Source organism: Oncorhynchus gorbuscha, linkage group LG19, assembly GCF_021184085.1.
Source record: "Oncorhynchus gorbuscha isolate QuinsamMale2020 ecotype Even-year linkage group LG19, OgorEven_v1.0, whole genome shotgun sequence".
Taxonomy (NCBI): domain Eukaryota; kingdom Metazoa; phylum Chordata; class Actinopteri; order Salmoniformes; family Salmonidae; genus Oncorhynchus; species Oncorhynchus gorbuscha.
The window spans coordinates 19918152-19942654 of NC_060191.1; the positions used below are offsets into that span (position 1 = coordinate 19918152).

A 24503-nucleotide genomic window follows, 5' to 3' on the forward strand; every position below is an offset into this window, starting at 1 on the left:
TGCACGACAAAACCTATTCCTTCTCAGGAAAAAAAAAAGATTTGTCATGGGTCCCCAGATCCTCAAAAGGTTCTACAGCTGCACCATCGAGAGCATCCTGACCAGTTGCATCACCGCCTGGTATGGCAACTGCTCTGCATCTGACCATAAGGCACTACAGAGGGTCGTGCGAATGGCCCAGTACATCACTGGGGCCAAGCTTCCTGCCATCCAGGACCTACAGTTGAAGTTGAAAGTTTACATGCACTTAGGTTGGAGTCATTAAAACTCGTTTTTCAACCATTCCACACATTTCTTGTTAACAAACTATAGTTTTGCCAAGTCAGTTAGGACATCTACTTTGTGAATGACGCAAGTCATTTTTCCAACAATTGTTTACAAACACAGTGAGTTATAAGTGAAATAATCAATCACAATTCCAGTGGGTCAGAAGTTTACATGCACTAAGTTGACTGTGCCTTTAAACAGCTTGGAAAATTCAGGAAAATTGTCATGGCTTTAGAAGCTTCTGATTGACTCAAATGATGTCAATTAGCCTATTGGAGGTGTACCTGTGGATGTATTTTAAGGCCTACCTTCAAACTCAGTGCCTATTTGCTTGACATCTTGGGAAAATCAAAAGATTGATATCAAGACCTCAGAAAAAAAAATGTAGACATCGACAAGTCTGGTTCCTCATTGGGAGCGATTTTCAAACACCTGAAGGTACCACGTGCGTCTGTACAAACAATAGTATGCAGGAATAAACACCATGGGACCACGCAGCCATCATACCGCTCAGGAAGGCGATGCTTTCTGTCTTCTAGAGATGAACGTACTTTGGTGAGAAAAGTGCAAATCAATCCCAGAACAACAGCAAATGACATTGTGAAGATGCTGGAGGAAACGGGTCTATAACCACAGTAAAATGAGTCCTATATCGACATAACCTGAAAGGCCGCTCACCACCATAAAAAAAAGCCAGACTACGGTTTGCAACTGCAAATGGGGACAAAGATTGTACTTTTTGGGGAAATGTCCTCTGGTCTGATGAAACAAAAATAGATCTGTTTGGCCATAATGACTGGATGTTTGGAGGGAAAAGCCGAAGAACACCATCCCAACCATGAAGCACGGGGGTGGCAGCATCATGTTGTGGGGGTGATTTCCTGCCAGAGGGACTAGTGCCCTTCACAAAATAGATGGCATCATGAGGATGGAAAGTTACGTGGATATATTGAAGCAACATCTCAAGTCATCAGTCAGGAAGTTAAAGCTTGGTCGAAAATGGGTCTTCCAAATGGACAATAACCCCAAGCATACTTCCAAAGTTGTGGCAAAATGGCTTAAGGACAACAAAGTCATGGTATTGGAGTGGCCATCACAAAGCCCTGACCTCAAGCCTATAGTGCATCTTGCCATCTTTATGTAATACATGTATCACTAGCCACTTTATGTTTATATACCCTACATTACTCATCTCATATGTATATACTGTACTCTATACCATCTACTGCATCTTGCCTATGCCGTTCTGTACCATCACTCATTCATATATCTTTATGTACATATTCTTTATCCCTTTACACGTGTGTGTATAAGTAATGGGCCAAAATTCCCCCAACTTATTGTGGGAAGGTTGTGGAAGGCCACCTGAAACGTTTGACCTAAGTTAAACATTTTAAAGTCAACTTCTGACCCACTGGTAATGTGATGAAAGAAATAAAAGCTGAAATAAATCATTCTCTACCATTATTCTGACATTTCACATTCTTAAAATAAAGTGGTGATCCTAACTGACCAAAGACAGGGAATTGTGAAAACTGAGTTTAAATGTATTTGGCTAAGGTGTATGTAAACATCTGACTTCAACGGTATATAATTGGCAGTGTCAGAAAAAAGCCCATAAAATTGTCAGAGACTCCAGTCACCCAAGTTACAGACTGTTTTCTCTGCTACCGCACGGCAAGCAGTACCGGAGTGCCAAGTCTCGGACCAAAAGGCTCCTCAACAGCTTCTACCCCCAAGCCATAAGACTGCTGAGCAATTCATAAAATCACCACCGGACAATTTACATTGACCCCCCCCCCCCCTTTGTACACCGCTGTTTGTTTTTTTACCTATGCATAGTCACTTCGCCACCCACCTACATGTACAGATGACCTCAACTAGCCTGTACCCCCGCACACTGAGTCGTAACGGTGCCCCATGTATATAGCCTCGTTATTCTTATTGTGTAACTTTTTATTTTAGTCTGCTTGGTAAACAAAAGAAATCTTGAACTGCACTGTTGGTTAAGGGCTTGTAAGTAAGCATTTCACGGTAAAGTCTACACTTGTTGTATTCGGCGCATGTGACAAAGTTTGATTTGATAATAACCATGACACAAAGGCAATTGCATGTCTGTCCAGGGACTTGAGATTGAACAGGGGTTTCCAGAATGGGTCTTTGGAAAGTAGACTGTGGTCCTATTGACTCACAACTGTTACCAAGACACCGTTCAACACAACAGTGTGCCAGAACAGTGTGATTAGACTACAGCCCCAGTAGTCAACCTCATGCATTGTCGTCCAGTGGTTTCTTTTCAGTGGATAATGTAGCGACGCATTAGCTCAATGGCAATACTTAATTTGAAAAAAATTGTGTCAAATCTAAAAACGATTTCAATTACAAATCAAATGTATTCATGTTAATGCTGTTGACTTATACTTCAGTGCTGTGGGACCCATAAAGAGAGTCCCCCGTTGTACCTTCTCCTGCCCGGGTCAGGGTGTGAAACGTGTGCTACTGCCTTTGGGTGTTTTGCCCCCCCCCCCCCCCCCCATTGAAGACCTATGCTAGGTATTCAAAGAGAACTGTTCTGTTCTTTTCATGTCAGCCTTGGCCTACATCTATTGACCAAGCAGGCAACTGAAAACCACGGTATTGCCACCGCTTGTGCCAGAGCTCCTGATGGCGAAATCCAGGACATTACACCTTCTCGCCAGAATGTACCAGTGATTCTGAGAGGGTACGCCACTCTATGCCAGTCTTCCCGGCTGCCACCAATTCACTGGTTACGTGGATCCTTGTTTTTACATTGACGGACATCGTGACTCTTCACAATAACTATCCACTGAGGTTAAAAGACATTTCATTTCACAAAGAATCTTTGACCTGTTGGAGCTTTCCATCGTTTCCTCTTGTCAGGTGGTTTTTACCATTTCATGTCAAGGAATAAATTGTCTCTCATGCATATTCACTTGTAACTCCACTCCCACTTGTGTAGGCACCGCAGAGTGGACCTTTACAAATGGCAGAGAAGCCTGAGCTCTAAATTCTGCCACAAAATGCCTGCAGGTACTATGCAGAGAAGTCATTGCGTAAGGTTGAGAAATGACCTATCAACGCATTCATCAGTGACACAGCTGAAGAAGTATGTAGTCTGTGAGATAAGCCAAACAGGTTCTCATTAATATTGATTTAAAAAGGTAGTAAAGTATTACAGCAGTGGAACAATCAGGTCAGTGATCAGATTTAATCCCAGGTGGAATGCATGTCTTTGTGCCATGAAGGGATATAGCTGGATGAATTGGGAAACGTTGCCTGGAATGAAAGTATTCCCAGAGGAAGTTATTAACGTTGTAACATACATGTATTTTCTACAATTATGTTTTGGCACCTCACATCATTATCAATTATAACATTGACATGGATGGTCGCAATAACCAAGAATGAACTAGACATTGGGTGGGAAGTGCATGGCGAAAATATCGGGCGACTCTCTCTGAGCCAGCCTACCATTATATCCATGCCTCTGGGCCTGCAGTCCAACAGCGGGGTCCATCCCACTGGCTTCCCAGCACCCATGTTGACCGTCCCGCACCATGCCTATATGTTAGATTCCTCCACAGCCCGCCACTCGGCCGCGACTGTCAGCTGAGCAAGGCTATGAACAAAGCCGTATTCACCCTCCCCTCTTACCAAGACCTCTTGCTCAGCACTACTACCATGCTATACCCACATTTCTAACTTCTGTCTGTTCATACCGTTGCACCATTAAAACCTCTGTGGGTGGCCAGCATCCACCCTCTGTCCACAAGTGGTGAGCATAGCAGACATGAATCACGACTCTGACTCTGCAGCCTGTCTGCGAGAAAGCAAGGTCCTGCTTTGTGTCTAGTTGGAAATCTGTACATAATCGTTTCCCACATCATTTCAACCTGTATCATGTGTTTGACTTTTATAGGAAACTGGGTTAACTCTGATGGCTGTGAAAGGACAAATAGTTCCTCCAACATACTCATATTGTTGAGCAAGTAATCTAATACAGGTCTTGATGAATCCCACAGAGATTTTGTTAAATTGGGAACTGAAATTGCATAAGCATCCAAAATGGAACTCAAAGCAATGTGATTGTGACACTTGACCTTTGTTTGGCCTTTCATGTTGTCGGCAGGTTGAGCAAAAATATCTGCTATCATCCACATGTTAATCAAGATTGTCTCAGATTAATAACCCTTAATTAATCCCTTTGTGCAGGGGCACATAATGAGGATAATTTTAGATTGTTCACCATTAGCTGTTAACCCTCAGTTTTGGATTAATTGCTATTTTCTTGAGAGCCTTGCAATATTTCAGGGGAGCTTATAGGAGGAGTATTTTCATGAAGATTTCCTCTCCTTTTTATGAGTGATCAGCGATGGTCATAACTGGTCATATTCTTCATGACAGGCAATAAATAGGCCTAATCAAATCACCATGATATGTGCTCTTCTCACTGAATTTGGAGCATGGAAACAAATTATTAAAGTGGTTTACACGTTTGGTTGGTCAATTTTAACATTTACACGATTGCTCTAACTAAAGAAATTGAAAAACAGACTGAAGTGCTGTTTTCTTTTAATTGTAGTATAGGTAACTGGAGTATGTGAATGGGTGCTGCTGGTAGCTTATAGGCCTCTATTGTAGTCCCACTGCAGCATCCTCAGTGGTACCCTCTGCTGCGAGATGGTGTGGGATCGCAACTTTGAATTCAGGCTATTGACTTCTGATATTAATATCCCCTAAAGTGATTCCTTCAACCTGCATGCTCGTGGGCGATTGATGGTGTGGGATCGCAACTTTGAATTCAGGCTCTTGACTTCTGATATTAATATCCCCTAAAGTAATTCCTTTAACCTGCATGATTCCTTCAACCCCCCCCCCCCCCTCTTGGTCGGAGGAAGAAAGTGGGCTGTTCAAGATTTTGGTGTGCATAATTCTCTGCTCCCCAATCCCTCTTTACTTTGCTTCCTTCGCTGGCGGACGGAGCTCAAGTCGTTCTTTAGCTTTTTCAATTCAACTTGGGAAATCCTCGTACCTGACAACCCATTGTCTAATTTCATTCAAATTTGGTGGAAAAATAATTATTAGAAGTTGCACCTGTCGAGTCTGCTTCAAAATACAGAGGTCCGCAGAAAGGATACTTTGAGAGGGTCGTTTAAATGAGGTAGGTGATGGATTTGTAAATCATATATCTTTGGCATGTCCTTGACAAATATAAGCATACATTTCTGTCGCAAAATAACACGTTTTGTTCATGAATTAGCCAACAAATGTTTTTTCGTTGTGTAAATCAAACATAAAATGCTCAATACATTTTGCCATAATTCTAGCTATTTAGAGACATTTTCGAAAAACGTTTTAAACAATATAGCCTATATTTTCCGTCAAAAATATATAATTAAATATTTTATATCACCTCTTTTAGCCTACTGTTATTGCTATTCTGTAGGTCAAAATGACAATTTTATGGACGTTTATTTTGATATAAAGTTATTTTGACTTACCACGAACCCACAATCTCAAGTATTCAATGTAAAATAATATTTTCCTGATGCATTGTTTGCTGAGCACAGTTAAGCTGGATCCAGACAGATTGTACCTGCTACAGTGCTGTGTAAGGATTCACTCCAAACTGATTTTATTAAGTAAATCGCATGGGGCCATGCACACTGTTGTTCTAGGCCTACTTGTACCTATAGAAATACAAGTTGTACTGTACTCCAAACTGGCTACATATGGACATTCTGTGACAGGGAATACAACATATTTTCCCCAACCAACTACTGTATTGACATTAAGACCAGTGGCTTTGTTTAAACATATTGATTAAAGACATACAGATCTCTGAACTGGAAAGGGAAAGGGGGATACCTAGTCAGTTGCACAACTGAATGCATTCAACTGAAATGTGTCTTCCACATTTAACCCAACCCCTCTGTATCAGAGAGGTCCAGGGAGCTGCCTTAATCGACATCCAGCCCGGGGAACGACTGCCCGTCAAAGGCTTGGACCTTTTGATGCCAGTTGATATTTGAGTAGGCTAACACAGCTGTTTTGTGGAATGTCAAGTGATAGTTACGTTGGAACAGGTAGCTAATTGCTCTACACCTCTCACAGTCAGCATACCTATTTGGCTAGTTTTCTTCATAGTCATACTTACAATGTATAGGCTATTTCACGACAGCTCAGTGTTGATTTATCAACACCTCTGTTTCTAAGTTGATGTTGTATCATTTTAAAAGAGCTAACATCGACCCATACAGTACGATGACCTAGTTTAGTACTATGTCCCAAGCAGGACCTTTCTGATACAGTATGTATGTCAACAAGCCTTGTACTTTTACATGGAAAAGTGGAACTGTAAACGTTTACGTGTGAGAGAGGCCCCACCCCAAGCCCAGCCCCTGGATGTGCTCATCACTCAAGCCCCAGGTAGGGACAGCCATGAGGAGCTCCCTGAAATATGAAGAGGGGTGTGAGGTGAGCAGAGGGAGTGACACGCATGCCCTACCCAAGTGGACTCTACTGCATGGAGTGGAGGGAGAGAGAGAGGGCAGGGTGAGTGCATTACCATTCTGCTGTCCAAGAAACAGAATAATGAACTTCTATTTGTGAGCTTGAAACTATTATTGTTTTTATATTTAAATATTCAGCCAACCAGTCACCGGAAAAACGAAAAGGAGGTCTGTATCATAGTATATGCCATTTAGCAGACACTTTTATCCAAAGCGACTTACAGTCATATACTGTATTTTCGTGTGTGGCCCCTATGGGAATCGAACCCACAAACCTTGGCTTAGCAAGCACCATGCTCTGCCAACTGAGCCTCACAGGACCATTATTATTATCTCTTCCATAAAGAAAGTAGAGGCAAATAAAAATAAAGGTGCACTTTGATGACACTTAGCTGAGTTTTAACAGGGCTGGATAATGCCCTAGTTGTCAGCCTAACTTTTACCGGCCTCTTAATCATGTTCCTATGTACGATCAAGTAGCTATATCCTCCTTGCAGCCTGACTGTCAAGACAGACACTTTGATGCTGTGTTATCTGGGTTATCCTTCTCAGTTTGACTAACCTTGCAAATATGACTGTCTATTGCAAATATGAGATCACTGGTTTCTAAATAGGTCATTGCACCATCTTCGTGCTGTTGAATGACGAGAATGGACTGATTTGGTGTACTGCTGTGAGTGTTGCCACAGTTTGTCTTGACAGTCTCCCATAAGCCCTTTAAGCGCTCAGAAGCCCTACATTTCTGCCTAATCAGCCCGTGGCACAGGCTACAAATTGGCCAAGGCCCCCTCCCCCATCCACCTCCATGAGTCAGTCCCTTTGGCTGGAGTGGCTAACGGCTAAAGCTAATAACAATATGGCTAATGTCACTCCTCAGCTGGGCCTTCTGTTGTGTCCTGCCCTGCCGGAGGGGCACTGCTCAATCACACCAAAGCTTCCTTCCTGTTGACTTTCTCTCTCTCTCTTTCTCTCTCTTTCTCTCTCTTTCCTCTCTTAGTGCACTCTCTCATAGCCCCTTTCTTTCTCATTCTCACCCCCCCCCCTTTTTTTTTGCTTCCTACCAGCCTGGGTCTGTGATGGGGTATGGGTTGCCCCTAGAGATGGGCAGATGGAGTCATTCGAGGTAGCACGAGGCAGGATTGGAGGATGGGCGAGGTGGTGGGCTGGAATGAGGCCGGATAATGGAGGGTGGCAGACTGGCAACGGTGGTGGTCGGTGCCATTTCCTTGAAAGGAGGGGGAGTCACTCAGATTTGGGAACTATACGAAAATAATGACTAGGACAGCTGGTGTTCGATAAGCTACAGAGGAGAGAGGCTGCCGTTGGCCAGGTGTCTGTGTTGGTGTTTACGGTATCTCATTCTATTTTTACCATAGAGAGTGATGTATCAAACCATTACTTAAGCCAAAAGAGAAATAATCTGTTAATAAATAAATAAACCTCATTGAATCAGTCCAAGAAAGTATAAGTCCACTTACAGAGGTACTTACACACCCACACACTTCCCCCTTCCCACCACCATCATCCCCATCACCAACACTGTATACTGCAGCCCTACATCCTGAAATGACCTTTCTTGGTCAGACCAAGGTGAAGTCATTGGTTATTCCAGCCACTTGTGATGCACATCTAAGCACTTCTGAGGTTGCCTGGGATGCGTTCCCCCCCCCCTCTCTCCCCAGAGGAAGCCCTCTCCCTCTCTCTCCTTGGAGTATGGAAATGTGTCATGGCTAAGGGCCATGTGCCCAACACAGCAGGGAAGAAAACTACTGTGTGTGTGTGTGTGTGTGTGTGTGTGTGTGTGTGTGTGTGTGTGTGTGTGTGTGTGTGTGTGTGTGTGTGTGTGTGTGTGTGTGTGTGTGTGTGTGTGTGTGTGTGTGTGTGTGTGTGTGTGTGTGTGTGTGTGTGTGTGTTTGGCGATATTAACAAAAATCCATATCATGATAAATTTACTGAATTATCATTATAATGATAAGTTGAACGATAAGTTTACAAGTTAGTTATTTATATTACACTTAAAACTACTTATATCTCTTTGAATGTTGTGGCTACCATTGTCCCGTTTCATTTCAAACTTCACATTCCTCTAGTAAAGGCTACTTATCATTATTATCGATATCAGTAAAATGCCCTTGATAAATGGTTGGTTCGGTCTGTATTGATCATTTTGGGGTTTATTGTCCCAGCGCTAGTGTGTGTGTGTGGATATTGGGGGGGGGGGTGTTTTGGGTGTTGGGGGAAATGAATACATATCAGTGCTGTCTGCTTATATACCTAATTAACAGTCATAGGATTGAGGAAGATTGAATGGAGGGTAATTGAGGAACCGGACAAAAAATACTTAATTTTCCTAGAAACCGGAGCTGAGACAAATAGGAGAGGGAAGGCTGCCAGTGTGACAGTTAATTTGCTTGTCCACATTCTCTCCATCTACTGTTATCGATACTGCCACAGATCTATCAGCTCCCCAATTTCATTTCAACTGACAGTTATGATGTGGATGATTTACCCAATGATTTTCTTCACAGGTTTGAGACAGTTTTGTTCATGTGTAATTTACCAACTTTTATCTTCACCACTAATCTCCACTGTATTATCAGAGTGTCACGACTTCCGCCGAAGTCGGTCCCTCTTCTTGTTCGGGCGGTGTTCGGCGGTCGACGTCACCGGCCTTCTAGCCATCGCCGATCCATTTTTAATTTTCCATTTGTTTTGTCTTTGTTTTACACATCTGGTTTCAATTCCCCAATTACATGTTCATTATTTAACCCTCTGTTTTCCCCATGGTTTTTGTGCGTGATTGTTTTACTGTAAGTTCAGTCCGATGTTTGTGGGCTTGGTATTACTTCATGTATTTGGACATTTTGAGTAAGGTTCCTTGTGTTACACATCTCTGCTGTCCTGCACCTGACTTCTCTGCATTTGCTACACCCAGATCCTTACACAGAGATCACACTCTAACAACCCCCATGTTTACTAATGGATTTACAGTTTATGTTATGCAATAGGTCACTTTCCTTCAAACTTTGAAAAGAGAGTTTTACATGGGAACTTTGGGTAATTGATCATTAAGCAACAATCGGATTACTACAAAACCAACATTAATCTCTGCCTTGATTTCTAGTTAATCTAGTTCTTCTTGACCTAATTCCAGTTCCTGATGTGATTTCCCACAATATCAGGATTCTATATAAAAGGGAAGCAACAATCCAGACAGGCAATGTAGTGTATAGGTTGAGATTCTCTTCCTCTAACCTCGTCACTGGTTGCTTGTAAAATAGCTTGTAAAATTGATTAAAGGGTCTGGATGTGACTGTGGGCTGTCAGTAGACATTTCCTCCTGCTTCTCCATTTAGCAGAATCATCACTTCCTCCTAAGTCAAACTTTAGGACATCAAGACATTTGAATTATAGGGATATATCTGCAGATAGAATAATTATAAAGATAATTGGCCTAATGGCACATGAATGCCACCTACAGTATTAGATAGTTTAGGTTGAATAAAGCATTCACATTGACTATATGGCTTAAGTTACACTTGCATTTGAATAAAGGCAATGTACTGTACACTGAGTGTACAAAACATTAAGAACACCTGTTCTGGCCATGGCATAGACTGACCAGGTGAATCCAGGTGAAAGCTATGATCCCACATTGACGTGTAGACAATCAGTGTAGATGAAGGAGAGGAGACAAGTTCATTAAAGAAGGATTTTTAAGCCTTGAGAAAATGAAGACATGGATTGTGTATATGTGACATACAAAGGGTGAATGGGCAAGACAAAAGATTTAAGTGCCTTTGAACGGGGTATGGTAGTAGGTGCCAGGCTCACCGGTTTGTGTCAAGACCGGCAACGCTGCTGGGTTATTCACGCTCAACAGTTTCCCATGTGTATGAAGAATGGTCCACCACCCAAAGGACATCCAGCCAACTTGGAACGCTTTTGACACCTTGTAGAGTCCATGACCTTGTGAATTGAGGCTGCTCTGAGGGCAAAAGGGGGCTGATCAATAATAGGAAGGTGTTCTTAATGTTTTGTCCACCCAGTGGGGGGGGGGGGCTCTATTCATGTATACATTTTTGCACCCTCTAAGAAACACACTGCTTATTTGAATACACCGGCCTGCTCAGAATGGGTAATGTGGCGGTCCTATCGAGTCAGTGGGGGAAATGTGTAGCTGTGTCTGTGTGTCTTTGGAGTGTAGGTAATGTTAATGGGGTGGGGGTGGTTGGGGTTTAACATTTAGGTTGCTAAAAGGGATATAACGATGATAAAGCAGTGGAGTTGGAGAAAGGGCTTTGTGCCATGCCATCCTGGGGGAATTTGTGGGACATCAGAATTCTGCTCACACTCGAGAGCTCCCAAAGGCTGACTCATGCCAGCTGGATAACACCAAGGCCACACAGACAGTTACTCTCTAACACACTCTAGTTGAATGATGCAGGAAGGCACATACTTTATCAACACACACACACACACACGTACACGCACACGCACACACACACGCACACGCACACACACACACACACTATCTGACTAATGACACACTTGACTTAAAGAAATGTATATACACATGTAAAACCACAATACCCCACAAACAGATATCCATAATCTCATCAATTAACTTATTGGAAGCTCAACAAAATTCTGCAGAACTAAAGAACAATCCCTCACACTTGTCATACAAATCAATTTGTCAAAATGAAGAATGAATATTTGTTATTTCAAAGGGACTTCAGCTTTGATCAGGACTGACGTTGCATGTGATGGATTAACACACCATCCTATCCGTTCTCAAGGTCTCTGCTAAATGACAGCGCTGATGTCTTAGCCACGGCTTTTACTTTACGGTCGCAGAGGCTGAGGTGGTTGGTGAAAGCTGGCCACTTGCCACTGTCTAGTAATATACTCTGAGGTTGATGAATGACTGTAAGCATGAATCAATATTTGTATATATATTTTTTATTCTTGTCTCTAGGTATCCAAAGAGGCCACAGGACCCTCTGAGACTTATTGAGGGAGTCATCCCTACCTCTTCGCCTCTTCTCACTTTCTCTACAGCACTTCTCCATTTGTCTATTAAGCTGTCACTATAATGATAATGTCTTTCTCTCTTTGTGCCTCTCTCTCCCCCGCCACCTCTCGTTTTTCTCTCTATTGCAGATTGGAGATGCTCCTGTCTTTGCTGCTGTGTGCCATCTGTCCGCTCGTCCTACCGTCCTCCTCTACCCCCAGCCAAGCCTCAGGTGCGTGACTACCCAGTCAGCCCCGGCTATACTGACATCCATTCAATTATCCATGAGCTTTGACTTCTAAGGGTATAGGGGCATTTTTTAGTCACTCCCCGATCATTCATAGTCTTTGCTGACACACACACTCTGGAAACAATTTTAGAAGGTGTGACTTTAGAAGCAGAAATCAAGGTTTACTGATGTGCCCAGCTGTGTCTCATCCGGTATTTGTGTCAACAACACCGTGACGGCAAGTGGCAACTGGCAATACTTTTGAATGGGTTCCAGACTTTAACAAATAACATTAACTGCAACCTGAGATGCCCCCCCCCCCAAACTGTGAACTTTTTGACTGTATAAAGTCAGCAATTGAACCCCTTCATTCTGCACTCTCCAGATGACTCCAGACTCCTACAGGTGACCATCCCTACGACCCCTCCCTTATCTGCCGTCTTGGGGGGCTCTCTTACCCTACCCTGCCTGGTGTCTCTGTCCTACCCGCCCCCCAACACAAATGGCCGCCACGCCGTACTCTCCCTACCCAGGGTCAAGTGGAGCGTGCTGTCCCAGGGACACGAGACTGAGATCCTGGTGGCCCGAGGGGACAGGGTGAAGGTCAGCGAGGACTACAAGGACCGAGCCTCCCTGCTCCATTACGTCTCCTCCCCAGCCGACCTCACCCTGAGGCTGGAGGGCCTGCAGTACAACGACTCTGGCTTCTACCGCTGTGAGGTGCAGCAGGGCCTGGAGGATGCCGACGATGTGGCTCAGGTCAAGGTCAAAGGTGAGGCCAGGGTTTGATGTCATAGATGTAGGGGATAAGCCAGAGTTCCTGACCCGTGACAGTAACAACTCAGGAGTGCGTGTGTCAAGACTTGTGCCTTGTGAATTTAATAGTGAATTCACTTGTTAAATCAACTTCAATTAGTGTAGATGAAGGGGAGGAGACAGGTTATAGGAGGACTTTTAAGCCTTGATACAATTGAGACATGGATTGTATATGTGTGCCATTCAGAGGGTGAATGGGCAAGACAAAAGACTTAAGTGTCTTTGAACGGGGTATGGTAGTAGGTGCCAGGTGCACCGGTTTGTGTCAAGAATGGCAATGCTGCTGGGTTTTTCACGCTCAACAGTTTCCCGTGTGTACTTGGGCCAGAACCCCTGTGGAACGCTTTCAACACCTTGTAGAGTCCATGGCCCGACGGAATTAGGCTGTTCTGGTGCAACCCGATATTAGGAATGTGTTCTTTATGTTCTGTACACTTATTGTACATTTCTGTACCTTTATAATGTCATACAAATTCTGCTGAGATTAATTGGTTGTCCCACCCTATGCACCCAGCAAGTAATAGAGTATGGATTGCCTGACCAGAGCAGTTTGTAACATAATAAATCAGATATAGCCTTCCCTTGTGAATGTAGCTGTAGTTCACACAAAATACTGAATCTGAAATAACGCCAAGACTGTGGACCTTCAACAGGGGTGGTGTTCCACTACCGGGATGCTTCCAGTCGCTATGCCTTTACCTTTACGCAGGCCCGGGACGCCTGTGAAGAGATCGGGGCTCACATCGCCACCCCAGAGCAGCTCTTGGCAGCCTACCACAGTGGCTATGAGCAGTGTGATGCGGGCTGGCTCTCAGACCACTCAGTGAGGTAAGGGCCACAGGCAGATAAAAGACCACTGTGAATGTTCTCTCATATCAAGTGGACACAGATAGAGAGATGCTTTCATCCACTTCAATAGACCCCCCCCCCCCCCCCCCCCCCCTGTTATAACAGTTGTTTAACACTATGTGGTATCAACACTCTTCTTCACAGATATCCCATCCAGATGCCACGAGAGGGATGTTTTGGAGACATGGACGGGCATCCTGGAGTGAGGAACTATGGGCTGATGGAACCTGATGAGCTGTACGATGTATACTGTTATGTGGAGAATATAGAGGGTAAGAAAATCTGTTATTTATTGGAGTATTTCATCAATTTGAATAAGTGCAGATGATCAAAATCTGATTTCTCCTTCCATATATACAGGGGAAGTGTTCCATGGCTCTTCCCCCCCGAAGTTTCACCCTGTGGGAAGCTAAGGCCTATTGTCTGGCTCAGGGAGCAGAGCTGGCTACCACAGGTCAGTTGTATGCAGCCTGGAATGACGGACTGAACGCCTGCAGCCCGGGGTGGTTGGCTGATGGGAGTGTACGCTACCCCATTGTCACTCCCAGGGAGCGTTGTGGTGGAGGGGAGCCTGGGGTCAGGACTGTCTATCGCCATTTGAACCAGACAGGCTTTCCAGAGGCACACACTCGCCACGACACTTACTGCTTCCGAGGTAAGAGATTTCAAAAGCGTAGGTATTGATGTTATACTGGGCTTCAGTAGTGGCATCCAAACTCAGTTCCTACTGTATTCTAAGTCATCCTCTGGCCTAACTTTTATGCATTGCCCTTGCATCTGACAGGCAACAGCAACACTCACACCGAATCTCCCCATGATTACCTGGCTACAGAGCCAGAGGACATCGGCCAGGACATTGTGACGCTGTCTGAGCCTCTGGAGGAATTCAGCCTGCGTCAGGTGACAGAGCAGGTGGTGAGCAAAGAAGCTCAGGGCTCCCTGTCTGCCATCCTTGTTCCAGAGGAGCAGCACGCATCAGAGCATATAGAGGAGCAAGGGGCTGTCCCTGGGGAGCAGTACCCAGAGCAGAGGGCTGTCCCTGGGGAGCAGTACCCAGAGCAGGGGGCTGTCCCTGGAGAGCAGTACCCAGAGCAGAGGGCTGTCCCTGGGGAGCAGTACCCAGAGCAGGGGGCCGTCCCTGGAGAGCAGTACCCAGAGCAGGGGGCTGTCCCTGGAGAGCAGTACCCAGAGCAGAGGGCTGTCCCTAGAGAGCAGTACCCAGAGCAGAGGGCTGTCCCTGGAGAGCAGTACCCAGAGCAGAGGGCTGTCCCTGGAGAGCAGTTCCCAGAGCAGGGGGCTGTCCCTGGAGAGCAGTACCCAGAGCAGGGGGCTGTCCCTGGAGAGCAGTACCCAGAGCAGAGGGCTGTCCCTGGGGAGCAGTACCCAGAGCAGAGGGCTGTCCCTGGAGAGCAGTACCCAGAGCAGGGGGCTGTCCCTGGGGAGCACGGAGAAGAACAGGGGTTTGTTCCTGGAGAACACGGAGCGGAGCAGGGGGCTGTTACTGAGGAGGCATACACCAAGGAGGATGGAGAGGAGCAAGGGGCTGTGCCTGGGCAGCACGGAGAGGAACAGGGGGTTGTTCCTGGGGAGCAGTACCCGGACCAGCCTGGAGAGGAACAGGGGGCCGTCGATGGCCAGGGCCCTACTGTTGTCTATCACGCCCTACCCTTTCCGATTGAACCCCAAGACCCATTCACCCCCACATCCTTCCCCCAAGACCTGGAGCCCACAGAGGACACCTGGCAGCCGGTGAAAGAGGTCAGCAACCCAGAAACATATCAGCCTGCCCCTAAGGGGGCAAACGTAGACTTACACTACCCAGTCACACCCTATGATGAGCTGAATGCAAAATCAACACTGTATCCACCTTCTCGCGAGACAAATTATGACTCAGGTGATCTTACAATTGCTCATGAAGACAACATTAGTAGCCCCGATCCCTACCAGCCCTTGTCAGAGTCAAACGTGGAATCAGGAGAGCTCTCAATAGAGGGTGTTCCAGGGACTGCTCTGGAGGCCCCCGTGCCCACCACAGGGTATGAGGAGGTGGACAGGTCCAGTGATCCACAGCCCATGCCTGGCACAACCCCTGAGAGTGGTGAGTCTCAGTATGGTATTTCAGAGGAAAGCCATCTGCAAACAGGGATCACCCAGGAGACCGAACACTACACTTTTACCTCTGAGACCGCAGGCTACAATGTATCAGGAGTTGAAGCCACTACTAGTCATGACGGCTCTCCTGAGGAGCAACTGGAAAGTGGGCTGCCCACACCTCCTGAGGACTACTCCGGAGATGAGCATGTCATCCAGGAGCATGTCACAGACACAGACTCGGCCTACCCAAGCACCTCTTACGACCTCTCAGAAGGGTCCATCAGGCCTGAGGGAGCCATCGCTGGGGGTGTTGAGGAGACATCTGTATCTTCCACTTCACCTCACGAGGAAACGGAGCTCTTCCCTGACCAGCCCACCACTCAGCCTCCATACTGGGAGAGCACATCTGAATACCGGCGTACCAACTCTGTGGACCACAGTGCCAGTGTCCTTCTCCCTGAGGAGCATACCACATCACTGGACTCATTGGTCCTCCAGACATGGGAGAACAGTGGCTCTGCTACGGCTGAGTCAGGAGACCTGGCTACCCTAAGCCCAGTGGAGATGGACCCCTATGAACTGATCCCTACCTCTGAATATGGTGAGTCCATAGAGAAGCCTTTCTGTGCCAAAGGTCTATTTTTTTAAACACTTTTATTTATGTAATGTACTGAAGATTTAGTGCAGTAAATATTCAGATGTGTATTTAATGGTATTGAATGACATAAAAAGCATGAGCTGGTGCGCCCCTAAAAAAGGTGGTAGCGGTGCTGACTAATGGCGTGTAAATTGTATTCATACATTTATCTAACCTTTATTTGACCTGGTAAGTTGACTGAGAACACATTCTCATTTACCACAACGACCCGGGGTGTAGTTACACGGGAGAGGAGGGGGATGAATGAGCCAATTGGAAGCTGGGGATGATATGGTGACCATGATGGTATGAGGGCCAGATTGGGAATTTAACCACTGGGGTTAACACCCCTACTCTTACGATAAGTGCCATGGGATCTTTAGTGACCACAGGTAGTCAAGACAACCATTTCACGTCCCATCCGAAAGACAGCACCCTACACAGGGTAATGTCCGCAATCACTGCCCTGGGGCATTGGGATATTTTTTTAGACCAGAGGAAAGCGTGCTTTCTACTAGCCCTCCAACACCACTTCCAGCAGCATCTGGTCTCCCATCCAGGGACCGACCAGGACCAACCCTGCTTAGCTTCAGAGCCAAGCCAGCAGTCAGATACAGGGTGTTAATTCTATAAAAAGCTATAAAATTGTAGGCTATTAAAAATTCAATAAAAAGAGAGTCACACACTCTATATACAAGCTCCCAGTAATTGATTTGATAAACCACCAACATTTCAGCATCACTGTGCCTTCTTCAGGGTAATGTCATGAATGCTCGAACGTGAATGTCTACATAACCTGAAGAAGGCACAGTGATGCCCGAACATTGGTGGTTTACCCAATAAATTACTCGAAGCTTGTACAGTATTTCTTTTATATTTTACGTTGATTTAACAGGGCAAGTCAGTTGAGAACAAATTCTTATTTTCAATGACGGCCTAGGAACAGTGGGTTAACTGCCTTGTTCAGGGGCAGAATTACAGATTTTTACGTTGTCAGTTCGGGGAATCGATTTTGCAACCTTTCGGTTACTAGTCCAACGTTCTAACCGCTAAGCTACCTGACGCCCCGTATATAGACTGCAACTCTCTTTATTAAATTACATGAAAACATCTGTGCATATGTAATGTGTGATAAAAAAAATATTATTAAGAGCTGAACACTCAAGTGTGGACAGGGTTACGCTAACTGTAGGCTTGAATAATGTTTGTGATCTGTTTCCTGGCAGCTTTTGACCCCACTCAGGAGCAGTCTGGTGTCACGTCACCCGACTCCTCTACCCTAGATGAGCATGTGGAGCAGGAGGCAGGAGGCACAGTGGACTCATTACCAGAGGTTTCCATGGGCTCCACTGACCTGGGTTCAGTTCCAACTGACAAAGTCCTCACAGTTACTTATGACACTGGCTCTAGTGAAGCCTCTGGGGTCCACGAGGGAATGCTTGACGTAACCCTCTTGACATCCCCCAAACCTATTACCTATTCCCCCCCGACCCAGCGATCCGTGGAAGCAGAGGCCAGCTCCCCAGGTGACTTCATAACCTTCATCCCAGAAACCAGCGTTCCATCTGGGTTTGATCCCCTGGAGGAAGAGCTGGAGAAGATGGAGCAAGAGGGGTTGGGTGAAATCCCAGAAGTAGTTGAAACTACTACCCCAGGGACAGCTTCTGGTGAGGAGGGGAGTGGAGATGAGCAGAATGGTCAGGTGGTGAGTGGAGAAGAGGAGAGTGGTCAGGAGGCGAGTGGAGACGAGGAGAGTGGTCAGGAGGCGAGTGGAGACGAGGAGAGTGGTCAGGAGGCGAGTGGAGACGAGGAGAGTGGTCAGGAGGCGAGTGGAGACAAGGAGAGTGGTCAGGAGGCGGTTGAAGACAAGGAGAGTGGTCAGGAGGGGAGTGGAGACGAGGAGAGTGGTCAGGAGGCGAGTGGAGACAAGGAGAGTGGTCAGGAGGCGAGTGGAGACAAGGAGAGTGGTCAGGAGGCGAGTGGAGACAAGGAGAGTGGTCAGGAGGCGAGTGGAGACGAGGAGAGTGGTCAGGAGGCGAGTGGAGACAAGGAGAGTGGTCAGGAGGTGGTTGAAGACAAGGAGAGTGGTCAGGAGGCGAGTGGAGACAAGGAGAGTGGTCAGGAGGCGAGTAGAGACGAGGAGAGTGGTCAGGAGGCGAGTGGAGACAAGAACAGTGGTCAGGAGGGGAGTGGAGACGAGGAGAGTGGTCAGGAGGTGAGTGGAGACAAGGAGAGTGGTCAGGAGGCGAGTGGAGACAAGGAGAGTGGTCAGGAGGCGAGTGGAGATGAGGAGAGTGGTCAGGAGGCGAGTGGAGACAAGGAGAGTAGTCAGGAGGCGAGTAGAGACGAGGAGAGTGGTCAGGAGGCGAGTGGAGACGAGGAGAGTGGTCAGGAGGCGAGTGGAGACGAGGAGAGTGGTCAGGAGGCGAGTGGAGACGAGGAGAGTGGTCAGGAGGCGAGTGGAGACAAGGAGAGTGGTCAGGAGGCGAGTGGAGACAAGGAGAGTGGTCAGGAGGTGAGTGGAGACGAGGAGAGTGGTCAGGAGGTGAGTGGAGACGAGAAGAGTGGTCAGGAGGTGAGTGGAGACGAGGAGAGTGGTCAGGAGGTGAGTGGAGATGAGGAGAGTGGTCAGGAGGCGAGTGGAGACGAGGAGAGTGCTCAGGAGGCGAGTGGAGACAAGGAGAGTGGTCAGGAGGCGAGTGGAGATGAGGACAGTGACCAGGAGCTGAGTGGAAATGAGGACAGTGACCAGGAGCTGAGTGGCCAAGAGGGAGTAGAGTCCGGCTCAGGCGAGGAGCACTCTGCATCTGCTGATTCTGCTGATTCTGGAGAAAGCTCACAGATCCTTCAACCAGAAGTCCTATACATCAATGAAACTGTCACTCCCATCAATGGCACAACTGTCAATAGCACAGATGAAAGCGAGCCTGAGTCGAGCACAGATGCGCCTTCTACTGACATGGAGATCACGCTGCTCCCTGATTTGTACCAGACCCCCGTGCCCTCCCCCACCGTACCCCAGGAGTCCCGGGCCGATGCAGATCTGGAGTACAGTGGGGAGACCTCAGTCACGGAGGACCCTGACTCCATCACTCCACCCACTGAGGAGCCTGAAGAGACCCCCAGCCCGACGCCCACCACAGAGGACTACGATGACCAGACTACGACGGCAGCACCCCTATATCCAGAGGACGTTGATGAGGAGAAACTGATTACCATTCCTACTACTCCAAGATTTGGGAACATTTCAGGTAACGTTCAATGCAACTCAAACCATGACAATTATTTGAATGCATGTGTTAATGCAAATCATAATTGCATCATTTCTACCATATACCTCACCTTAAATTACTCACTTGACTCTTGTATTTATTTTATGGTCTCATGCCTCCCCCACTCTGCTTAGTCATTAGAACGTTTAAAAAAAATGCTATCACATGGCAGTCAGAGTAAACAACTGACTCAGCAAAAGAAGGGGATTATCATTGTTTCGGTTGGAGGTAAACACACAGCAGCTGTCTCTGTTTATAGCAGCAAAGGATTGGGAACATAATATGCAGTGGCCTCCAAAGGTATTGGTACAGTGACAATTTTTCTTTTTCTTTTGGCTCTACTCCAGTACTTTGGATTGAAATGATACAATGACTATGAAACCCTAAACACTTCTACATGAATGTGGATGCTACCATGATTACGGATAACCGTGAATGAATGGTGAATGATGATGACTGAGAAAGTTACAGAGGCATAGATAACATACCCCTCCAAAAGTGTTTTGAGACATATTCTGTTCTTATTTCCAATACAAGTGACTCCAAAATGACACATTACATTATTCACCATTCATTTGTATTGGGCACAAAATAATCTGAAACACAAACAAAACAAATGCATCCAACAGGTTTGTAGTCACAAGCTTGATGCACTGTATTTAGTCATTGTTTGCTAGGAATATTGGACCAAATACTAATCTTTCAACTACTTGAATACACATACGTGAATTTGTCCAAATACATTTGGTTGCCTAAAATGGGGGGACTATCTACAAAAAGTGCTGTAAATTCACCCGATATGTATGAAAATACCCTGACATAAAAGCTGAAAGTCTGCACGCTCATAGTCATTGTATCATTTCAAGCATCTGCCAAGCAGGGCTGTGTTTGTAAATATATTTCAATTTCAATTTGTATCAACAAGCTCACACATAAATGTCTGTATTTTTAAATTATTTTTATTAACCTCATTGGTATTTTTTCAATGGCAAAATGAGGCTCAGGAAGTTATTTTCAAGTAGTTATTTTCATTTATTAGACATATACAGTGATGATCTAAAAATAAAATGTAAAAGACTGCATGGGGGGGGGGCATTAACAAAATGGCATGGTAAAAAAGAGCATGGAAGCATATGTGCTCCACTTCATATATGCATGTGAAAAAGTCACCTATGTCTGAAATTTCCTCAGCACAGGGGCTTGAAAAGGTCAAATTCTATTTTCTATAAGCTGAACACTCAGGCCACTGTAGGCCTATAGTCAGTCAGTGATGAGGATGAGTGCTGTTGGTATAATGGCTCCCTCCAGTGGCAGTTAAAGAAATTCACATGTAAATCAACAATAAAGTGATCCTGTCATATCTGTCCTTTACATTGACACTATATAGAGGAGATTCCAAATGATTTGTACTGCATTTACATTGGTGCCAATGTTTGTCCTCTCCTACGTTTGTGTCTCAGATGCCTGCCTAGATAATCCTTGTTCCAACGGGGGAACATGTGTGGACAGTGGGTCTTCAACCAAGTGCCTTTGCTTGCCCACCTATGGGGGAGACATGTGCCAGACAGGTACAGTAACAGATAGCATGTTTTGTTTTCTCAAATATAAGGTTGAAATAATGAACATATCGCTCCCCCATATGTATATTTTTGTCTCCTCTGTGTGCATCTAACCTCTTCTTCTTCATGTTGATCAGACCTGGAGGTGTGTGAGCCGGGTTGGGAAAAGTTCATGGGCTTCTGTTACCAACATTTCACCAAGCGTCAGGGCTGGGAGGTGGCAGAGCGGCACTGTCGTTTGTGTGGCGGTCACCTGATCTCGGTCATGACCCCTGAGGAACAGGACTACATTAACGGTACAGCGGACCTGAAAACATGTCATTTGATCTTGTAACAGACAGCTCCGAGTGCTCTGCATAACTTGACCTGTGTAACCCTCATCCGTGGATTGTTAAAAAGGTGTAATTCAATCACTTACATGGGAAAATGTGTTCATTTAACTATTTATCATAGCTTCATTCAGTGTGAACAGAACTTACAGTCCTAAAATGCATAAACTGAATGCGTAATGACACCTCTGTAACCCCAGTACCATCTGTGAGGAATATTTTGTAAACAAATGAATTTATTTGTTTAAAGGTTGTATGGTCCAGGGAAGACGCAACATTGTCTTCGTTCATGTCTTACCTGCCGTTCACTCATTTTACCTTGAAACATAGGAGAGCCTTGATGCCGGTGTTGATATTGTGTCTGGAAATATGGAGGAGATGATTATCTAGCATTCCTTAGTTGTTTCCCATGGCCTGTAGTCTTACAGCGGCCCCTACTTGCTAGTGAGCGAGTGTTTGCAGGCCCAAAGTTACAGTGAGCTCTCTCTTTCCCTTTAGATAAGTACAGAGAGTACCAGTGGACGGGACTGAATGACAGGACCATAGAGGGAGACTTCCGCTGGTCTGACGGGAATCCTCTGGTGAGTCTCACATAGTCTGTGTTCCCATAAAATAAGTCTAGGTTCTCCATAAACATAATGTTGTTTGCATGAACGTGCCTCTGGGATTGTATCCCATTGGTACACAGAAGATCCTCACTTATGTTTTGTAAGACCTGATGCAAAAATAACCTCCTCCTGGTATGTGATCTGCTTCTCATGCTACTTCTCAGCTGCTGTATATGTAATAATATAATAATAATAATAATATATGCCATTTAGCAGACGCTTTTATCCAAAGCGACTTACAGTCATGCGTGCATACATTCTACGTATGGGTGGTCCCGGGGATCGAACCCACTACCCTGGCGTTACAAGCGCCATGCTCTACCAACTGAGCTACACAGGACCACATATGTGAACTAACAGTATTAAAACTCGTCTACTTCTTCATCATCCTTCCCATCTTTCTCTGCCAGTTGTATGAGAACTGGTACCGGGGCCAGCCGGACAGTTACTTCCTGTCTGGAGAGGACTGTGTGGTGATGGTATGGCATGACGGGGGGCGCTGGAGCGATGTGCCCTGTAATTACCACCTCTCCTACACCTGCAAGAAGGGCACCTGTGAGTACACAACCATAATCACCACGGTAGTGTAGCATAGAAGTCCTCAACCTCTCAGCATGGTTTTAATGTATTTGCACCCCTAACAGCATTATTTTTGTTCAGCTTTCTGTGGCCAACCCCCCATTATTGCCAATGCCAAGGTGTTTGGTAAGTCGCGTCTGCGCTACGAGACCAACTCCAAGGTGCGTTACTACTGTGAAGAAGGATTCCTCCAGACACAGAACCCCGTCATTAAGTGCTTATCCAACGGCCAATGGGAGGAGGCTTTGATCACCTGTCACCCTGGTGAGGACAGACATTCATTCCATTGACTGACATGAAACAAAATAAATGTATGATGTGTGTGATAGGTCTCTAATGTTATCATTGTATGACTCGCTTAAGTTATTTTGTGCTCTATTGTGATAATGACATGATGTACCTGCTATGTTTTTACAGCCGTGACCAACTTGGCAGAGGGAGAGCAGGTCACGACGCCACCCTATCAGAACGAGGGGGTGGAGGTGGTGGACACAGCCACGGAGAAAGCCACTTCAGGGTTCTGGGACATCAAGTGGAACTAATAAGCTCATCAAACTCAATATGCCCCTTCCCTCTGCCCCCTTCCCTGGAATCCTATGTTCCAGTCAAAGACTGTCCAACCTTGTCCCTCCAACAAGGTGGAGCCTTGTAAAATAAATGTTCTCCCTGAGAACGAGTCATCACATTCCTGTCACCAGCGCTTTCCAGGATAAACCCATTTAGAACATCAACAGACTTGATGTTACTCGGACCTAGTGCCGATCGATCACACTTACAATAAGAGTACATCCCAACATAAGGCCACGATTAGAGGGAATGGATCGAATTTGCACAGTACAGTTTGTCATTGGAATGAGCTTTAACGAAGATGTCCCATCCATCATTGGGCTTGTTTGTTGTATAAGGATGTGTGATTGTTGACTAGTGACATTCTTTGATATCCACCTGTGCTACGACACTGTTGCATTACTGTATTTGACTGAGTAACATATATTATGACATGTTTATGAGGGTGTACAGTAAGATTTTGATAGAGAGTTTCAGAAAAGTGCAACCTAAATCTCAACCTCAGCTGGTCTGACATTAACCGAAGCCACTTTCCCACCCTCTGCCACAAAGTCAGAATTAAGATGTCCACTTCCGTATGCTATTGTATAATAAAATCTCCTTGTCAATCCATATCTTCTCAATTCCTACAACACAAAGCATTTTCTCAACATGTCCTCTTATCTGGTGCTTTGTTTTATCAGGTGTCTTACGAACTTTGGACCCAATATTAGAAGCCAATTTCCACTTTTAAAGTACTTGGTTTGAAAATAGCCAGAATCCAAAGTTTGTTTTTTTATACTCTCGTAAAAACGTAATCACTAAGATACTAGGAAGAACATGTGAAAATGTCCACAATGGTATTTCTGTTTTCATGCACCAATGATGTCATTGTCTTAGTTCCAGTGGAAGTAATACTGTACGTTGGTAGTGTTTAACAGTAATCAAATAATGCTAATTGTAAATCCCATTTGTGACTGCACAATTGCATATTGAACTTGTTATGAAAGAAAAAATGTAATTGTACAACTAATTAAAAAGGAGATGGATTAAATAAGAAAAATATAGTTTTTGGAGAGTAGAAAATAAATATCTAATAAAATGAATTGATTACAATGTATTTATCTATGTGAATATGGTTGCATTTGAATGATATTTTCATGCCACA

General features: G+C 45.4%; 1 protein-coding gene across 1 annotated transcript; it reads left to right on the forward strand.

Annotated features, from left to right (window-relative positions):
- The first annotated feature begins 5251 nt into the window (after positions 1-5251).
- LOC124006141 (aggrecan core protein-like) lies at positions 5252-24499 on the forward strand. The gene is given in 15 exon segments (XM_046315949.1): positions 5252-5449; positions 11967-12049; positions 12432-12818; positions 13516-13690; positions 13856-13983; positions 14072-14103; positions 14105-14366; positions 14496-16406; positions 17669-19693; positions 21175-21282; positions 21411-21569; positions 22101-22183; positions 22621-22765; positions 22871-23053; positions 23207-24499. Coding segments are annotated over 15 exon segments (5811 nt in total). The 5' UTR covers positions 5252-5444; the 3' UTR covers positions 23332-24499.
- Positions 24500-24503: the final 4 nt, after the last annotated feature.